The 18358-nt window shown below is 41.1% G+C and overlaps 3 protein-coding genes across 3 annotated transcripts; 1 reads left to right on the plus strand and 2 right to left on the minus strand.

Moving 5' to 3' along the window:
• Positions 1 to 62: 62 nt before the first annotated feature.
• slc19a3a (solute carrier family 19 member 3a) lies at positions 63 to 2894 on the minus strand. Its single transcript, XM_038693829.1, has 7 exons — positions 2549 to 2894; positions 1921 to 2156; positions 1252 to 1813; positions 1044 to 1122; positions 585 to 777; positions 327 to 468; positions 63 to 209 (listed from the first exon to the last, which is right to left on the minus strand). The coding sequence occupies exons 1-7, from the start codon at positions 2693 to 2695 to the stop codon at positions 63 to 65; spliced, it is 1506 nt and encodes a 501-aa protein (XP_038549757.1). The 5' UTR covers positions 2696 to 2894.
• Positions 2895 to 2985: 91 nt separating this feature from the next.
• slc19a3b (solute carrier family 19 member 3b) lies at positions 2986 to 8520 on the minus strand. The gene is made up of 8 exons (XM_038693729.1): positions 7553 to 8520; positions 7180 to 7359; positions 6897 to 7062; positions 6373 to 6688; positions 5970 to 6121; positions 4062 to 4254; positions 3536 to 3677; positions 2986 to 3295 (listed from the first exon to the last, which is right to left on the minus strand). Exons 1-8 carry the CDS (start codon positions 7700 to 7702, stop codon positions 3143 to 3145), a joined length of 1452 nt encoding a protein of 483 aa, XP_038549657.1. The 5' UTR covers positions 7703 to 8520; the 3' UTR covers positions 2986 to 3142.
• Positions 8521 to 8557: 37 nt separating this feature from the next.
• Positions 8558 to 18356, plus strand: daw1 (dynein assembly factor with WDR repeat domains 1). Its single transcript, XM_038693723.1, has 13 exons — positions 8558 to 8662; positions 8896 to 8968; positions 9567 to 9711; positions 10552 to 10610; positions 10721 to 10843; positions 10972 to 11071; positions 11341 to 11448; positions 13539 to 13645; positions 13794 to 13896; positions 14397 to 14511; positions 14744 to 14820; positions 17201 to 17363; positions 17473 to 18356. Exons 1-13 carry the CDS (start codon positions 8623 to 8625, stop codon positions 17505 to 17507), a joined length of 1248 nt encoding a protein of 415 aa, XP_038549651.1. The 5' UTR covers positions 8558 to 8622; the 3' UTR covers positions 17508 to 18356.
• The last annotated feature ends 2 nt before the right edge of the window (positions 18357 to 18358 follow it).

Here is an 18358-nt window from a genome sequence, read left to right on the forward strand (position 1 = left end):
GTGGCCACTTTGATGCAGTGGGGACCAAAAGCACAAGTGATTAGCTCAGCTGGTATATTTATTCAGAAAATGTGTTCCTTGCAGTCTTGAGGGTCATTTTTACTGGAGGGGTGGACTCTTTGCTGCTTCTGTGCTCTCCAAATGGTAAACAGTCCCCGAAGTGAAAAAACAACAGCGATGACTGAGAAGTAGCTGGCATATATGGTGAACTGCAAAACAAAACAAAAATTACTAAAAACTATTTTAAATGCATTTACAACAACTGTGATGAGTGGACTTCTGCTGCATCTACAGAAGACTTCACATTTTCTGATCATGCGACACACCTGAGGAATGATGCCAAGGCCCAGTCCTCCACTGTCAACCACAACAGAAGTGATGATTGTCTGTAGAGCCAATGCTCCAAAGTTGTTTGCTCCGAAGACCAGTGCATATCTTTCCATTGACAAGTCAGCTGCAATCTGGTACCTAAAAAGAAATCGTGTGTTTTGTTCATTTGAATGCTTGTTTCCCCTGTACTGCCTGTAATAAAATAAGGTCTGAGTTCTGGGCTAAAACAACCCCTTATCATATAACACTCTTACATGGCTATTGTTATCAGCAGCATGTACAGGCACTTGAAAATGACATAACCAGTGTAGCAGACCCAGATGTTGCCGATAAAGGTCATGAGGAAGAGTGCTGCTGCCCCGAGTCCAGAGAAACCGCCGAGGGCCAGCTCTCCCCACTGTTCCCATCTCACCTCAGTGAAGCCTATACCATAGGATGTTGCTGCACCTGCAACACACATTGTTTCAGGATTATTGTGGTAGAGATGACAACTGAATAAGCACTAAGGAAATGGGTTCAATACATCACCAATAGCTGTCAAGTTATTTCCCTTTTAAAATCAAATATTTTGCTGGAATATATAACTTGTAGGCTATAATAATATTATTCCAAATAGAGGCAATAACAACATGATGCGCCACTTGGTTTAGTTTTTATTTTTTTCTTTCCTAGTCTGTACTCTGCACTGGAAACCTTGATGTGATGTTGCCTACCCAACAAGTTGGACACTGCCTCCACGCCTCCATTGTAGATAGTGAAGTTCTGGGAAGGTTCCACATGCTCCCACAGCACCTGCAGGGTTAGGTAGATCATACACACACACACACGAAAGTGATATGATGAACATGTATAAAGAAGAAAGCAGGTGAGTGGCTTTTCAATTGTCCCTTTTTTTTTGTTTATGTTGCCTTCACAACTGACCTGCACATAGTTGGCAGTCTGGTTGTAGCCACAGGTGGCCATTGCCCACCACACTGACCAGTAGAGCAGCTGTCTGGAGGAATAGCACTGGCGAAAGTCCCTCCACAGCTGGAGGAGGACTTGGCTGCAGCTCCCTGTGCCAACCAACTCCTCAAAGTCTTCACTCTTAGTCCTTTTTTCATCCAGTCCTTTTACTGCTCCCTCCTCTGTTTCACTTATGTTATCAATTTTTTCATCTCTCATATCCTCCAGGGATACCTTTGATCCGCTTGTGTGCTCTGTTGCATCTCCAGTCCCACTTACCTGCTGCCTCTTTGTACCCTCTGTCTGTCCAGTAGTATGTCTTCGGTGAAAGAACATGCTCTGCTGTGGCATTGGCAAGAGGCAGGAAGCGAGGAGAGCGATGGCGGTGAGTACTAGAGTAAATACCATGATGTTGTTGTAGGACATGAGGTTGAAGCTGACGAGCAGCTGACCCAGCACAGAGCCCACTGTGTACCCCAGGAGCTGGACACTGCGGCTGTAAGATGTTGCCTTCCGGTACCTCTTCAGATCTACCACACTGTAATAAACACATTCAAAATATCATGTCTTTCTCATTCAACAATGCCATATTCAATCCTGGCAGCACTGGCACCTTGCTGTGCCCTTTGAGCTACAGTACATGACCTGTAGATGTAGGAGAAATAGGCCACCTCGCTGGCGGTCACCACCCCGTAGAAGAACTGCATGGCCTGCATTGCTGCTACACTTTTCGTCCAGAGTATCATTGCTGAGGTGATGAAGAGGGTGACACACTGGAACACCACCACAGGCTTGTAACGCAGCCAGTCAGTCAGCAGGAACACCGGCACCAGCATGCACAGGTAGGAGTACGTCCACACCGGGAAAATTTGATTGTTTACCTGATAAGCAATGCACCAACAGATAAATGTGAAAGGCCACTGAGTGTAAGACTGTTTCCTCATAGCAATAAATCAGGTTTTATAGTCATGATTCTATTATAGCCACTCAAGTAAGAAAGACTGTAGCCTATATAACTCTTTGCTCTTTCACCAGCTGGGTTATTTTGTCATGAAATAACATGTAAATGTAAATACAAAAAAGTGAGTGCATGAGTGCATTTTAGTTTTTGCTGTCAAAGCCACAAAACTGACGAGACAAACTCAAATACTGTAGATACTCATTCATGATTGGTCTGTTGACTTTTAGACTCTCCTGATTTAGATTATTATTTTTTCTGATTTCTTAAATTGCTTAAATCAGTCATTTATCTTCTTGTCCAAAATTTTTATACCTGTTCTGTCGTCAGATTCTTGTCCGGTCCTGTCAAGTATGGGATGAGGAAAGGCTCCAGGGGTTTAACTGTGCTGAAGAATCCGTACATGCACAGCAGAGTAGTGGGATACCTCCAGTCGGCCCTCCATCTCCTCACTGCCTCCATCTTCTGCCGGCGTTCTGCCTGTTTCAGGTGTGTGTGTGTTTGTGTGTATGTTCCGTGCCGTGGTACTTTTTCTGTTTCTCCTCCTTGTAGGAAATAGTTGACTAACTGTTGAGCTTGGTTTGTCAATCAACAACCCGGTCAAAGAGCAGCAAAACCCAAAGCCGAGATACACATGTCACAATCTCAGGACTTTATCATACAGTATACTTCACCAATCACTAATAATTGTAAAGATAGCAAGTTGTATAGATAATATAGAAAACTCCCATGGGGTCGGTTGGCATGTAAAGGCTACTGTAGCCTAGATCTCTAAGGAGGATTTCTATGGAGGCAATAAGATGCTCAGTTTTACACTCATTAGAGAACAGTAAAGCTGTTGGTGAATGATTATTTTATTTCCCATAAAAAAATGGAACAGATTACACTGTAACAGTTTGTTGACCTTGATCAGAAACGTTCAGCCGAGATCACTTCCACTCCGGACTCTTGCTCCTTGGTTTTTGTGTGCTCAGGATTGTGTTGATTTAAACAGGCGGTGTAGGTCCCTCGGGTCAGAAACAGCACCGAGATGACAGCGTAGTAGCTGCCGTACACGATGAACTGCAGAGAAACATTATTGCATTATGATTGAATCATGTTATGATCAATGTTCATCCACTGTATCTGCGTGCAACAGTCAATGATAACCACCAGGTGTCGCCCTGTCCTCACAGTTGCACTGCTTACATTCTTGCCATTCTTTAGTTCACCCAGAGATTGTCACCGTTAAACACCTGTGTGCTGCCATTAAAATTTTAAAAAAGTATTTAATTAATATGTCAGCCCTGTGTGCGGACACACCTGCGTCACAATGTCCAGTCCCAGTGCAGCTTCATCAACCACAATGCCTGTGATGATGGTCTGCAGCGAGAGGGCTACAAAAGTGTTGATCCCGAATGTCAAAGCATAGCACTCCATAGAGAGGTTGGATGCGATCTGAAATCTAAAAAGAGAAAGACCTTGTCATTTCTGACAAATACCTCAATACCTGAAATATGCTATATGCTTAGACCCCCATAGATATATAGACTATTTTGATAAATGATTAGTAATTTGGGCCACTTTTCAAGCACAAATCCTAAATATTTCCCGGTACCAGCTTCTTAAATGAGTAGTTTCTGTTTTTCTTTGTTGTATGTCTATGTAAATTAAATATGTTATGGGTTTTGGGATGTATCCAATGTATCTAATCCAAAACCAGGATCTTCCTTTTCATTGAGGAGGTGAACTTCAGGCTTTGTGCTCTGCTGTCCCTTTATCAGAAGGTAAACTCACAGTAACACTGCAGAATAAATGTTTAGTTGGAGGTATACTGCAGTGAACTTACGTTGTGATGGTGATGAGAAACATGTAGCAGGACTTGAATATGACATAACCAGCATAGCATGCCCAGATACTGCTGGTGAGCGCCATCAGAAACACTGCACCAGACCCTACAGCTGAGAACAACCCTAATGCCAGCTCTCCCCATACAGCCCAGGTCACCCTGATGTGGCCCACAGAGAACGCCGCTGCAGCACCTGGCCCACGGAGAAGAAAGATGACGTGATTAATCTGTCATTCAAGCAGACAACACCTCCACCATGGCATGTAAATCATTCATTAATCCCAACAACAACATTTCTTTCCTTGAACGTTGGTTCAAAGGGCGATGTGGCCTCTAAACAAAACCTTATGCACACACATCTCTGCTGGCCTCCACAGCACCTGGCTATTATGATGAACCACTTCGACCCTGCTCCTGGAATCAACTATCAGCAAGAATCAGAGAATCCATTACCTCCTAACTTTATCTCCTTAACTGAAGCAATTACTCTTCTTCTTCTCATGCAGAGCCAGGTTGAGCATAAGCCAACAGGGCCGTGGTTCTGCTAGTCCCTTTCAAAATCAATACGCATTTTCCATTTAATCAGGTATCCCATAAAACCAAGGTGCATGGTTGTTTTCTTTTAATTGCAACTTTTTATATGTCTGTGTGCCATCAGACATGGCAGCTTTTAATAGCATTGTTAAATTTAATTTTGCTCTATATAATGTGGCTGTGCTTCTGGATGGCCCTGTGTCAATTGAACTCCTGGTTCCTGGTCTGAATGCGGTGAACATCCCCTGCTTCTGTGAGTCCAAAAGAAACTTTCACTCTTTCATTAGATGTGTGCACATTATTCAGCTTTTATGTCCTGTTTAGGTGATAATGCTTTTGGAAAGGTGATATTTACGCGAAGGATAAAGCTGATGATATTCTATATGTTATTGTCAACAAATTTCAGGAAAAGCCAAAACCAATGATATGAGTCCACCATCTTTCAATACTATCTGACTTCGCTACCCTTTGGCATTCAGCCAGAAGCTCTTTATTTGCTATTGAAGAGCTTCACAAATGGGTAACACATCTATCCTTTTATTTAAGCTAAATCACTTCCTAAAACAGCTCCGTCCTTCGGATGAGACGTTAAACCGAGGTCCTGACTCACTGTGGTCATTAAAGATCCCATGGCACTTGTCGCAAAGAGTAGGGGGTTCCCCGGTGTCATGGCAAAATTCCCAAACTGGCTTTCAACATCTGGCCATCTAATGATCCCCGTAGCAACTGGCTCAATGTTTCCCTCCCTCTCTGCCTCAAGCTGATGTGTGGTGAGCGTTCTGGCGCTAAATGGCTGCCGTGCATCACCCAGGTGGGTGCTACACATTGGTGGTGGAGCCCCCCCCCACTTCACTGTGAAGCGCTTTGAGTTTTCATGATAAAGTGCTATATAAATGAAATGCATCGCTATTATTATTATTATTATATTACTGTAGTTTTTAGTCAAGACTATTCAAATAGGAGTAAATGGTGTTTGTGTGGAGCTATTTTCAGCCATGGATTGGGTGCGCAAGTGAGTATTTACGACAGCAGGACGGTTTACGTGGGACCGACTTGAAAATAAAAGTGCCCTCATTCATTGTAATGAAGGAATACCATCCAGTGCAGCAGTGTGCTTCATTGGTGTGTTTTTAATATGGCAAAGGGAATAATAGCTTCATATAGCAAGCTATATCATGTGATTTGTTGACATTAAGAAAATTATAGAATATTACCAGAGGTATCCTTTATGATGAAACTGAATAAGACTGAAATAGCTCAAGTATGATCTTACCAGAAATCAAAACCACAAATTATAGCTTTTCTCTTTCTCTAATGTTTTCTCTTTTACACACACACACACACACACACACACACACCTGCAACCAGTCTTACCCACAAGAGAACAAGCAGCCTCTACACCTCCATTGTAGATGGATGATGTGGCAGATGGTTCTATATGGTCCCACATCAGCTGGGTGTAGTTGAAAACCTGCACGTAGCCAGCTGTAGCCAGAGCCCACCACAGGGACCAGTATATTAAATGTCTGCATGGTGGACATTATTAAAACAGATTAGGATCATGATTGTAATTAGAAGGCTATTCCAACCTTCTAAAAGAGTACTACTATTTGAATTATATATTATTACATTATTAGACAAACACCACAATAAATAATAATTTAATTTGCTGCAGTAAAATCCATTAAACTATGATACAGGACAAAATGTGCAAAACGTGTGTGCTCAGCAGAACTGTACTCAAAGTGTGACGTGTTAAACAGAAAATAGAAAATGCCTGGAAGAATATGACTCCCTGAAGCTTTGCCAAAGTAGATGGCCCGCAGTGACCACATTTTCCCAGCTGCACCAGCAAGCATTGCCATTGTGCTCCATCTTCTCCCTGCCTGAGCCAGCGTCAACCTTATCCGTCACCGCTTCCTCAGACCCATCCTCTCCCAGCGGCCCATCCTGTTGGGACTGCGAGACCACAGCTGCTGCCTTTTTCCCTTTGAAGAAGAGGCTCCTTTGGGGCATGGGCAACCAGAAGGAGATGAGAAAAGCCAGGCTTACAATCCCCAGGGTGATAGCATTGATGTAGAAGTAGTCTACTCCTGTTGATTAGAGTTCATGCTTCATTAGTGCTTGCTCAAAATGTGAAGCATAATTCAGTGCAGTTTCGTCATTATTTTCTTTGCAGTTAATTTTGTTGTTTGAGACTGTATTAGGAGATATTTATTATCTGTATTGAGGAGTATTAATCTTAATGTAGAGAAAATAAAAATTTTCATTCAGTATATATTACAGGCTAGTATGCCTTACCTGCAAGGGAGACGAGCACTTGGCCCAGGCTGGCACCAATTGTATATCCAGCCAGCATGGCGCTGCGCAGGTAGCCAGTGGCTCTTTGGTAATTCTCAACTGGAATCACACTGTAAATGTAGGAAAAGTAGGCCACCTCTGTGGAAGTCACCACAGCATAGTTAACCTGTTGATGGGATGGAAAAGATTTTAAGAGAGATGCACAACAACCTATCTTCTTGGGTACCTGGGAAACATGATTAACATTACATTCAGCAGTTTTTAATCATTGTTAGCAGTGGACCTGAAGGAAGATCATAGCAGGCAGACCCGGGGCAAAGCTGAGCAGGATGTAGTTGGTGACCAGGAAGAGCCCCTGTACCATAATGAGGGGCTTATGCCTTAAAAAGTCAGTCAGAAGGAAGACGGGAAACAAGAAGGCGAGGTAGGAGTAGGTCCAGATAGGAAACAGGTAGTTGGTCACCTGTAGGAAACAAGAAGAACCAGAGAACAAGAATGCTGGTCATGCTTGGCCATCACATGCATTTCTCATTGTCTGTCATATCTGAAGAGCAGTTGGTCTGCGATATTAGCTCCTAATAAATGACAGTACTTGATGTATACAGGCTGTAGAGTAACTGTGTACATTACAGTGTGTATGTGTCTGCCATTCTTACCACTTCTCCAGAGATGTTCTTGTGTGGTCCAATAAGGTATGGTGTTAGGAAGGGCTCTGCTACTCTGCAGTTAGCAAAAAACCCATAGAGTGACAGGACTGCGGTGGGATAAGCCCAGGCGGAGGACTTCAACTTGGCCCAACCACCCATTCTTTTACCTCAGCAGAATTTCCAAGAGATCGTCTTTGGTTTGTATTCCCAGGAGCACTACCTGAGCACTTTGTTCTTAATTTGAAGTCTGACCACCTGGGCTATCCCTAAAGTGTAGTGACTGTTCTTGAAGCTATCGCTATTTATCAGTAGCTAGAAAATACAAACACCATATTTATGATCTGCTTGTTAGTTTAGATCCTTAGTTACAGTTTATGAGCGATAGACTTTGACCTGTTAGGAAACAAAAGGATAGCTGAGAAGTGATTCTTTCTTAAGGGATCAATACAGTCCTTTCGCCTGTAATAGATTACATCAAACAAGACATGAGACAATTTAACAGAGAGAAATTAAACTTCTCATTAGTTAGGCAGAGGCAGGTAAATTAACCCTGGGAATAAGATGACTCCCCATCTGCAGCATAAAGGCAAAAGCTATTTATTACTAAAAAAGTTATTAATAAGTGTTTCATCAACTAGAGCTAATTAAACATCTGTAGAAAGCAGTGATATAACATAAAATAAAATAAAATCACAGTCACCATATAGGCCTACAACTCAAACCCAAGTTATAAGGGAGTCTTCAGCAACTTTGTCATGACTAATTCATAGAACATTCGTTTAAGTCGTCGTATATTCCTCACATATCAAGGCATAAAATGACGTTACATAACTGACTTCTAACAAAAACTCTTGCTAAACTCAGAAATTCAGGCAAAAGCCTGAATTATGCAGGGGCCCAACATTACAAGTGGCACCTCTGGCAATATACTCGACTTTCAAGTGCTGGATAAGGTTGTTGTGTACGTAGTAGTACGCATGCGTAGTGAATGGATGCGGGCACGTGTTGCCGGTCTGTCGCCATAGAAACGGTTTGTTGATAGTTTACGTAACGTTAAAGTGGCCTGAATTCACAGCAATATGAAACTCAAGCGGTTCCTTCTCAGATATTATCCACCAGGTAAAACACATTATTTAAACGGTAACTTTACTTCTTTTTAAGGGAATATATCACTGCTTTAGAATAACATTTTCTGCTTTGACAACACCTTGCTGTAACGTTAACTCTAGCACTATAACGTTAGCTAGCTCTGAAAACATAATCCTGGTTAGCTGAGTTGACGCAACCGCTGCTTTTTAAAATCAGCCGATGTGAGTTGCTTTTCCTGGTTTAATACCTGTTTCTGCCATCAGGTATAATCTTGGAATATGACAAAGGAGGATATTTGAGGACCAAATCAATCGACCTTTTGGATTTGACTCCCGGGTGCGTGAGTTGTTTCCTGTATATACATTCATAAATTTAACGTTACAATAGAAGGTACAAGGTATTATATTTTTTATTGTAACGTTATTTATCATCTTACAACACACTAACTGAAAACTATGTGATGTCATAATAACCCTCTGTGTGAGTGTTGTTGCTTTTCATCTCTAACAAATACTGTCATTTTAATTACTAAACAGATCAGACATATCTCCCTTCCCTTAGCACTCATCATGAGGCTTGGTGTTAATCACCAGACTATCCTGCTGTTATTTAATGTTTCTGTATGACATTTTTTAAAATGATTAAGTTCTTTTTGATACCAGCACACTACAAATCAGTTTTCCCTTGTGGATAACAAAGTTAATCAGCTCAGCTCTTGTGGCACTCATAAGTGTACTTAAATCAACAAGAGGAGGAGGAGGGTTTGCTTCCCTGCATATATTTGGGTAAAGAGCCTCTTAAGCTGTATTTCATCTCCAAACAGTGACTTAATGGAAATAATTATTATTATTTTGCATGTAATTGTTCTCATGTTATCACTTTCTAAATTATCCGTTTAAAATGTGTTAAATGTGCAAATTTTCCCACCATGCAGAACAAACCCAGATGAGTTGTTGGCAGAAATCAGACGATCTGAGCCTCTGATCACAGAGTCCCGGGCTGATCAGGTCAAACAGCTGATCCTTCGACTTCAGCAGAAACAGGGCCAGCAGGATCACCACAGGTTCTGTTTCTTCAAGGTCAGACACTGGACTTAAACTTATATTGCTGGCCAGTAATAAATAAATCTACACAGTGGCGTGGCATCTAGATTCAATAAAGTAGCTCCTATTGGTGTACATTACAGTATTCCCATTCAGGGTCTCAGGACAGGTTGTAAAATCTATGGTATTGTTTTATGAAATAAGTGTAGAAAGCTCTTTGTTGCTTCTAGTGGTACAAACACTTTTGGCACACATATATTTGGCATTAGATTGAGGGACTAAAAAACAACAGCTAGTGGATTTTGCCTTCTATAAAGCAGTGTAACTATGTAACACACAGGCAACCGAGAAGATTTGTGGATGATGACGTGTTTGGCAACTTCAGCTAATTGAAGCAGCGCATTAGCTCCCAAATTTTTGCTCTTTGGGAATGTTATTTACATCTGTTGAAACTTAGGCATTTGGGTAGTGACATTAGCCAGTGCTCCAAAGAGGCACCAGAGAGCAGGTTAGGTTAGTAATTCTTAGAATTAAAAGCCAAGTTAGCGTGCCAACAGCCTAATAGCATGATAACAACTCATTTTTGTGTGGCTTGGTGTCTTATGGAGTACATACATAATTGGTAAGGGGTCAAAGTTGGTTACGTGGCTGGAGGTCAGAGGATATTGATGTTCTCTGCCTGTGTCTAAAACTCGCAAGACAGTCTGCATAAGGAGAGAAAATCCTCCCACCATTGGTGGGCCAGGAGAGAGAGGTCTTTACATTACATCAAATCAGAGTAATCATGATATATGGGTAATGTGTGGGACATCCTAAAGATGAATTAGGTAAATAACTTCATTTTCTTATCTTTCTCCGGTCTCTTTTGTACTGTAGGAGCTTAAGGCACACATACTGCCACTGACAAACATCGCCTTTGACAAATCAGGGTCAAGGTAGGTTTATTTGCAACAAATGTTTATCTGCTGGCCCTTAGGAGTTCAAGAAAAGCTGTGTATTTTTGTTGGTAATATTGTTCTTAACTCTTCTCTCGAACACTCTGCAGGTTTATAACTGGAAGCTATGACAGGACATGTAGAGTTTGGGACACGGCTGCAGGCACAGAGCTGTACACGCTAGAGGGTCACAGAAATGTGGTGTATGCAATTGCATTCAACAACCCCTATGGGTAATGAGATGCTCCAGCAAAACCTTCATTGCATCTGGGAAACATTGCTCTATTTGACACTCACATTAAGTATTTAGCCTTTCAGAGGGGCTTTTCATCATTTCTTCTTTGCTCTTTCTGAAACTTAGAGACAAGATTGCCACCGGCTCTTTTGATAAGACATGCAAACTGTGGTGTGCTACGACAGGCAAATGTTTTCATACCTTTCGCGGACACATGGCAGAAATAGTATGTATGATAATGGTTTGAACTTTTGTTTTTACTCAGTCATTGCTTCGTATGCCGTAGGCTATCGTACGTAGTATTTATGCACATTTTTATCCTGTGGGGCTTTAGCAAGGCCCAAGGCCAGCTGATCATTTAAATTGTACAGTTTAATGGTTTTACTTTGGTATCGTGTTTAGTGCTTAGATAATAAATGAGTCTGCCAAATCCCCTTTGGCTTTGGAGCAGAATCCAACTCCAGTGATTGTAAAAGAGAGTTTCGTACTGTGTAGGTGTGCCTGGCATTCAACCCCCAGAGTACACTGGTGGCCACAGGCAGCATGGATGCCACTGCCAAGCTGTGGGATGTGGAGACTGGGGAGGAGGTGGCCACTCTGAATGTGAGATTTTTTATTTATTTGTTTACTACCTTTATTCCAGTGCCTTTCTTGCTCTTTTTTCTCTGCTCCCAGGGCTCACATCCATTCATTAATAATGCATTGATTGACTTTTCATTCACTTCTATGGGTAATTATTCCTAAATTGAGCATGGTTACCCCTGCTGATGGCCTTTTCTACCCCACATATCCACCCTTGATCTGATGGGGAATATAACTGTTACTCTTTAATGGGGCACTGATTACCCATTCTGAGGGGAGTAGTTAGCTCTCTTTGATATGCAGACTGCACGGGTCCATGGTGTGACTGGTTGGTTGGCTGACTCTGTCTCTGTGAAACGCAACCCTCTGCAGCTCTCTCTGTTCTTTCGGTACTTTACACACCATGAAGAATCAAATCAAGCTTACAGCAGTCAATTGAGCGCTGAATCTTAAGCATATCCTCTCTCATATTTATTTATTTCATGAATTTAACAACCTAACTTTATAGCTTAAAGGGTAACTTTGGTGTTTTTTAACTTGGACCTTATTTTCCCATGTTTTCGTGTTAATGTGACTAATTGGGTCGAAATTATTTGAAATTGGTCCAGTATTGATGGAACACGCTGCAGTCAGCAGCATTGAAATAACCCATCAAAGTATGTCCACTAAAGTGCTTTGGCGCAATATTGCACTCGTCATGGCCACCAAAATAGTTATTTTATCTCATTGTCTCGATCAATTAGTTTGTGTTATTAGTAGGGATAGGGTTTCCCTCTGCTAAACAAGACACTGGCTATCCTACATGCACATGCAACATTGCCTTCACAGCTTGCCCACTGTAGCCACGGCTACAGGGTCACCACTCTGTTGGTCAGGAGTTAATGTATTTGTTATGTTTAACAAATGTTGTTTTTGTCATGTCTTTCAGTAATTATGATTTTTTCAGTACTCATAGTATTCCTATTTGACAAACACCCCCATAGCTCTAACTTAACTACACACAATAACACAAAAGCTTTAACAGATTTAAGTGAGCAGTCCCATCAAAGCAGAGGAGCCAGTTGCTATGCCTGCAAAACAGAAAGGATGCAGCTTTGGCAGTAATCTCTGCCTCACTGATGTTTCTAATTAAACAAAAAGGATCTTACTCTTTAAGAAAAGGTCTGTCTCTGTAGGGATCCTTTCCACAATGTTGTCTGAAACTCATTGTAACAATCTGAGGCTGTCAGTGCCAAAAACAAGCCCTTTAGTGGACATACTTTGACGAGATGCAATTGCCCACAAAGATTACGTTGTGCCAATTAGTCACATCAACACAGAAACATGGTAAAATATGGTCTGAGCTGCAATATACAGAAGTTAACCTTTAAAGGTCCAGTGTATAATATTTAGGAGGATCGATTGACAGAAATACAATTTAATATACATAGCTATGTTTTCAGTGGTGTATAAAGACCTTAGAAATGAATTATTGTGTTTTTATTTCCTTAGAATGAGCCATTTCTATCTACATACACCACAGGTCCCCTTACATGGCCATGTTGCGGCACCATGTTTCTACAGTAGCTCAAACAGACAAACGGCGCTAGAGTGCGTTTCTTCACTACACTGAATACGTACAAAGAAGAAGAAGAAGAAGAAGTAACGTTAGTAGTAATAACAGTCGTCCGGTTTATTAGAAGTAAGAAAAGAAGAGAAATTTTGACAAATGGAGGCCCACGCATATTATTTAGCACAAGAGCCTACAGAGTGTGCCGGCCGACACGCGCTTGGAAAGGGAGGGGTGAGCTGTGATTGATGGTGCATTCATGTGGTGTCGGAATAATCAGAATCTTTTTTTCTTCCTTAAATCTTTATTGCAAAAAGATAAATAAAGTGTACATGGGATGTAAAGAATTATACAGAGCTTTGAATAATGCAAAATCATGTATTGCATACGTATTTACAAACATCTAATTTGTAATATGGTTATAACAGTTAGTTTGCTGTCCATGTAGAGTGAACTAGATGTCTGTGTGTAGTTTATATGCTCTGAAAATGCTTATCCAACAAATTAAAGAAAAGAAATGAGACAGTGAGGGATAATATGCTCTCTTTCTGATTTCATCCAGGGTCACACTGCAGAAGTCCTCTCTCTGTGCTTTAACACTGTGGGAAATCAACTTGTCACTGGCTCCTTTGACCACACAGTTGCTATATGGGATGTTGCTTCAGGAAGGTCAGACATCATCCTTGTTATTGCACTGTAGGCATCTATTTGTGCATGTGTGTCATCATTTATACTGCACAGTGCATGCATAACACCTATAGATTCTGCATACAAGAGTGCACAAATGACTCACTGCTGCTTTTTTTGTTTTCCTCAGACGTGTCCACACTCTGATTGGTCACAGGGGGGAAATCAGCAATGTTCAGTTTAACTGGGATTGCTCCCTCATAGTCACAGGCTCTATGGACAAAACTTGCAAGGTGAACTATCAACAGCCCAGACTTTTTTGTGTGTGTTTTTTATTTATTTAACTATTTCAAATACAAGTATTTTGCCTAAACATCTGTTCACATCTGTTCACTGGAATTAGATTTTTTGCCCACAGCAACAGTTTGTCGTTCATTTAGCACTTTAAATTATGCAAGACAAGTTATGTAGATGGATGGCTCTTGTCATTCACATTCACCCTCCTCCCTCCCCTCCACCCCCCTCCCTGTTACTCCCCACCTCTTGTCTCTAAGGACTCCATCATTTACAGGAGAAAATTTAAATCCTAATTTCTTAATTATGCCAAGATGAGTCATGCTCACAAGTAAGAATTATCCAGCTCGCTGCATTCCTCTAGGAGGGATGGTTCAAATAAAGCCACTTAGGACAGCCAACAGCTACATGTGTGTCCTAGTTTTTGTGTTTCTGTGTTTCCTGTCTGTGTATTTATAATTATAGTGTCAATTAGAGTGTTATGTGTGTGTATCTGCAGTTGTGGGATTCAGTCAGTGGGAAGTGTGTGGCCACCCTTGTTGGACACAAAGAAGAGGTGCTAGATGTGTGTTTTGATTTAAGCGGTCAGCTCATTGCTACTGCGTCTGCTGATGGTGCGTATTATTCGATTTTTTTATGTAGACAAACTAATTCATTGTGTTATTTAGGATTTTTTTCTAATTTTATCCAGCAATTGTATATTGTTTTGATCACATGCAAAGTCCTCCAGATGTTTTAATTTTGCTGGTGTCCTGAGGCCTAAATTTAACAAAATCAACATTTTGACATGTAGCATGCATGCTTGTAGCAAACACCAACAACCCTGCCTGTCCCTGTTTCTGCCAGGTACAGCGCGAGTGTTCAGTGCAACCACAAATCAGTGTCTGGTGACTCTGGAGGGCCATGATGGAGAGATCTCCAAGGTAAGTTACTGGACCAAAAATGACTTTTCTGCCGTAGCCTTTGAAAAGGAATCTTATGTCACTATAGAGACCCACAGTCTCAGCCCATTTGCAGGTTAGCTTTTGGTTCAGTAGCCTCTGTTCCTTAATGCAGTTTTGTATCACGTTTTTTTCAGTATTTTGTCTCTCTGATAAGATAAATAGGCATTTCTGTTATTCTAACTTCTAAATTTAAACCCCTCATTTTAACAAGGACATAACAATTTAACATTCTGATATGAACTATTAATATACCTCATTAGATTAGAGGGAGAGTTGTAAAGTAACAAAATCTTTGCTCATGTTCCAGCTTCTCACAGTCATCACATGATGATGAAATGAAGGCTTGTGTTTATGGCGAGGAAATTAAGAGGAACAGCATGGGCCACATCTACTTCCTGTCAACATTTGAAATTAACAGACATGGCAACAGGAAATCACATTTTACCCATTTATGTTCCATGTTTGAAACTGTAATTAGAGCATCATCTCCCAGACTTGTTTGGGAGTAAGTATTATTATTTTTGTGTAACGTGAACTCTCTAGCTGCAGCTCTTCTGGACAGTGTTGTAAATAGGACATCGCCTCTTCTTGCCTTGTTAACATGGGATAAAGCGTGACGCTGAGGTGCAGGGACAGGAGTCCAAGCTTCAGGCTGTTTTGTGCTTACTGTGTCACATGGTACAACTGGGCAAGTAGGCCATATGACTGAAGTGATGTTTCTGTCCATAATAATAGCTAATTGAATCTTTGGGGTCCAAACTAGATTGTGTGCAAATACCATCCGTCATCCCTGACCATAAAGTGAGCGTGGCACCTTGTGCTACTACTAGCCTTTGAACAAAATGTTTCACACATCCTCAAAAACAATTAATCCAATGTAACTTAGCCTGCCATTAATTGAGTCAAACCAACACATACCTTGACATAAGGTGTGTGGGTTTTTTTATGCTTTGCATTTACCTTATACCTTAATGTGAGTGATTTTATCTGTTTTTATTTGTATTTTTCCGGTGTGTGTGAGGGACTGGGAAGCTACCTCTGTTTACTGAAACACATCAGGCAGTCAGTAATAAATAGGCTGGATGGGGGATCATCGGTCGGCCAGTGCATCTTTTAAGGTTTCAAGGATTGAGTTTTACTCACTGCACGTCCTCGCTCGCTTCCGTTACATTAGCACCTAATGCACCTCATGTAAAGAGGGCTACGGTTATGGTATGGGTTTTACTAGGCATTTTTCTTCTACCGACAAGATGGTGAAGGTTAAACAGCTTTCTAGCATACCACATGCCCATGGCTACGATCTCGTGACTATGTGAGGAAGGAGAGACTGAAGCGATGGTGGACACATTTACAAACACACCTTTATGACCAAACATTATTGCCCAGATCATGCATCCTTTTTCTATACCTTATCTATGCGCAGAGCAAGGGGGCATGCACAATGGTGAAACTGATGATGACGCCATTTTAATAATTTAACTTAATTTGGAGATTTCATTAAGGGTGATGACTGTCTGAAATTTCTGCCTTGAAGCCAACACAGATGCTTTAAAAAAAAAAAAAACTTGGAATCACCAGTTCGACTTTTGAAGAGGATAATGACTCTTTGGGTAGATTTACAAAGAAAGAGAAAATGATACCTCAGTTTACATAAAATACATCAACAGCACACTCTTTTGTAACTTTTGCAGTGTGTAACCACTATTTAGGAAATGAGGTTAGAATTAATATGTCATTTAGACTTGGTATGCAGCTTTAGTTTTGTTTATTTATACCTCCTTCTTGTTGTGTCCTCTTTTCTTCTCTTCCCTTTCCATTTTAAACTGTTTGTATTCCATTTCTGTACCTGTCACTTTCATCTTCTTCCTCCGGTCTTCTATCTTTGTCTGTTTCTTCCCTAGTCAGTGTCCATTTCCTGTCTAGGGTCACTCCTGGGGTACTCAGTTTTGAATTTTAACAAAAACACACTTTACTTTTATGGCCATCTAGAGCCAGCTTCATTTAATAATCTCTTCTTTTACCTCACTATGGGGATCCAAAACCATTCAGGGAATGATGAATCTGGGATCTAATACAGTCAGCGTTAGCCGTGATTTTCATTATGCTCTACTAGAAAAACTCTTCAATAACTAGTGCCACCGGTTCCTTAGTCCTCATTAAGTATTTAAAGTTGAATGACCTCTGTGGAATAATGCTGCTGATGTAGTGAAAGTGTTCTCCCTCATTTCCCCCTCCCACTGTCATTTCATCCACTTCTGCTATAATCTCTTATTCAGCACTCTCTCTTGCTCACTCTATCGCTCATGTAGCATACACTTCTGAAGAAAACTAACTCTCCTGACTCTGCCTCTCTTGGTAGATCTGTTTCAGCCCGCAGGGTAACAGGGTCCTGACTGCCAGCTCGGATAAGACAGCTCGCCTGTGGGATGTTCAGTCTGGAGTCTGCCTACAAGTCCTGGAGGGGCACACCGACGAGATCTTCTCCTGTGTCTTCAACTATGAGGGTGACACCATCATTACAGGTATGCACTGCTAAAACCGTCACAAAAGCTTAATTGTACTTTTCAGATGAAAAGCGTGCAGCTGTGTCCGTCTGTGCAGCCACCTGTTCGTGTTTGTGCTCTCCTGCAGGCAGCAAGGATAACACATGCCGGATCTGGTACTGACCCCTTCCTTTGAACGTGTCAAGGCTCCAGCAGGCATACACATGGACACAACAGTCAATTTGTGTTTACCACGTTCGACCCATGTACATCTTTGGAATTGTGGGTTACCAACTGAAAAATCTGCAGGTAAAAATCTGGTCTACAGCGTCTGTGTAAGGTTAAAGTTGATAACAAATCATTATTGCTTGACTGTATAACTTGTGTCTCTAATGTTCACTTATTCCCTGACTGTACTAACTTTGTACTGGGTTTGGCCATTAGACCTAGCTATTCAGTGACTGTGGCGTTAACAGTAGGGTAACATTGCTCCTTAAATGTCATCTCAAGTAGTTTGAATTCAACTTGTTGTATTTGTTGCAATAGCTAGACATTTTGGGGCATAGGCTTTCTTGCTGGAAGTGTCACTTTGATGTCTGTGTGGCAAATTTGGACATAAATATTTACACAACATAACTTGTTTTTACTTTTCTGTTTGTGTTGCGACTTAAACAACACGCTAGGAGCTAGCTGTTTCACCCTGCCTCTAGTTGTTATACTAGGTTAAGCTAATCATCTTCTCACTCTAGCTACCTATTAAAAGCAGACAGACACGAGTGGTCTCAAATGTCTCATCTAACACTTGGCAAGACAGTAAGTAAGCATATTTCCCCAAATGTCTGACTTGTTCTTATACTTACACTAGCTTGTTATAAAAATAAGGTCTGAACATGATGTGTAACGATAACTGGTTCTAAATTAAGCTGTGTAGAGAGAGTGTGAGCTAGACTCCATAATCTGAGCTGTAAATATCTCACATTTAGTTTCTGTTCCAACATGCTGCAGTAATAAAAACCTTTATATTTAATCATATT

Source organism: Micropterus salmoides, unplaced genomic scaffold (assembly GCF_014851395.1).
Source record: "Micropterus salmoides isolate LMB-PRFRI ecotype aquatic unplaced genomic scaffold, ASM1485139v1 Ms_hic_scaffold_3, whole genome shotgun sequence".
NCBI lineage: Eukaryota > Metazoa > Chordata > Actinopteri > Centrarchiformes > Centrarchidae > Micropterus > Micropterus salmoides.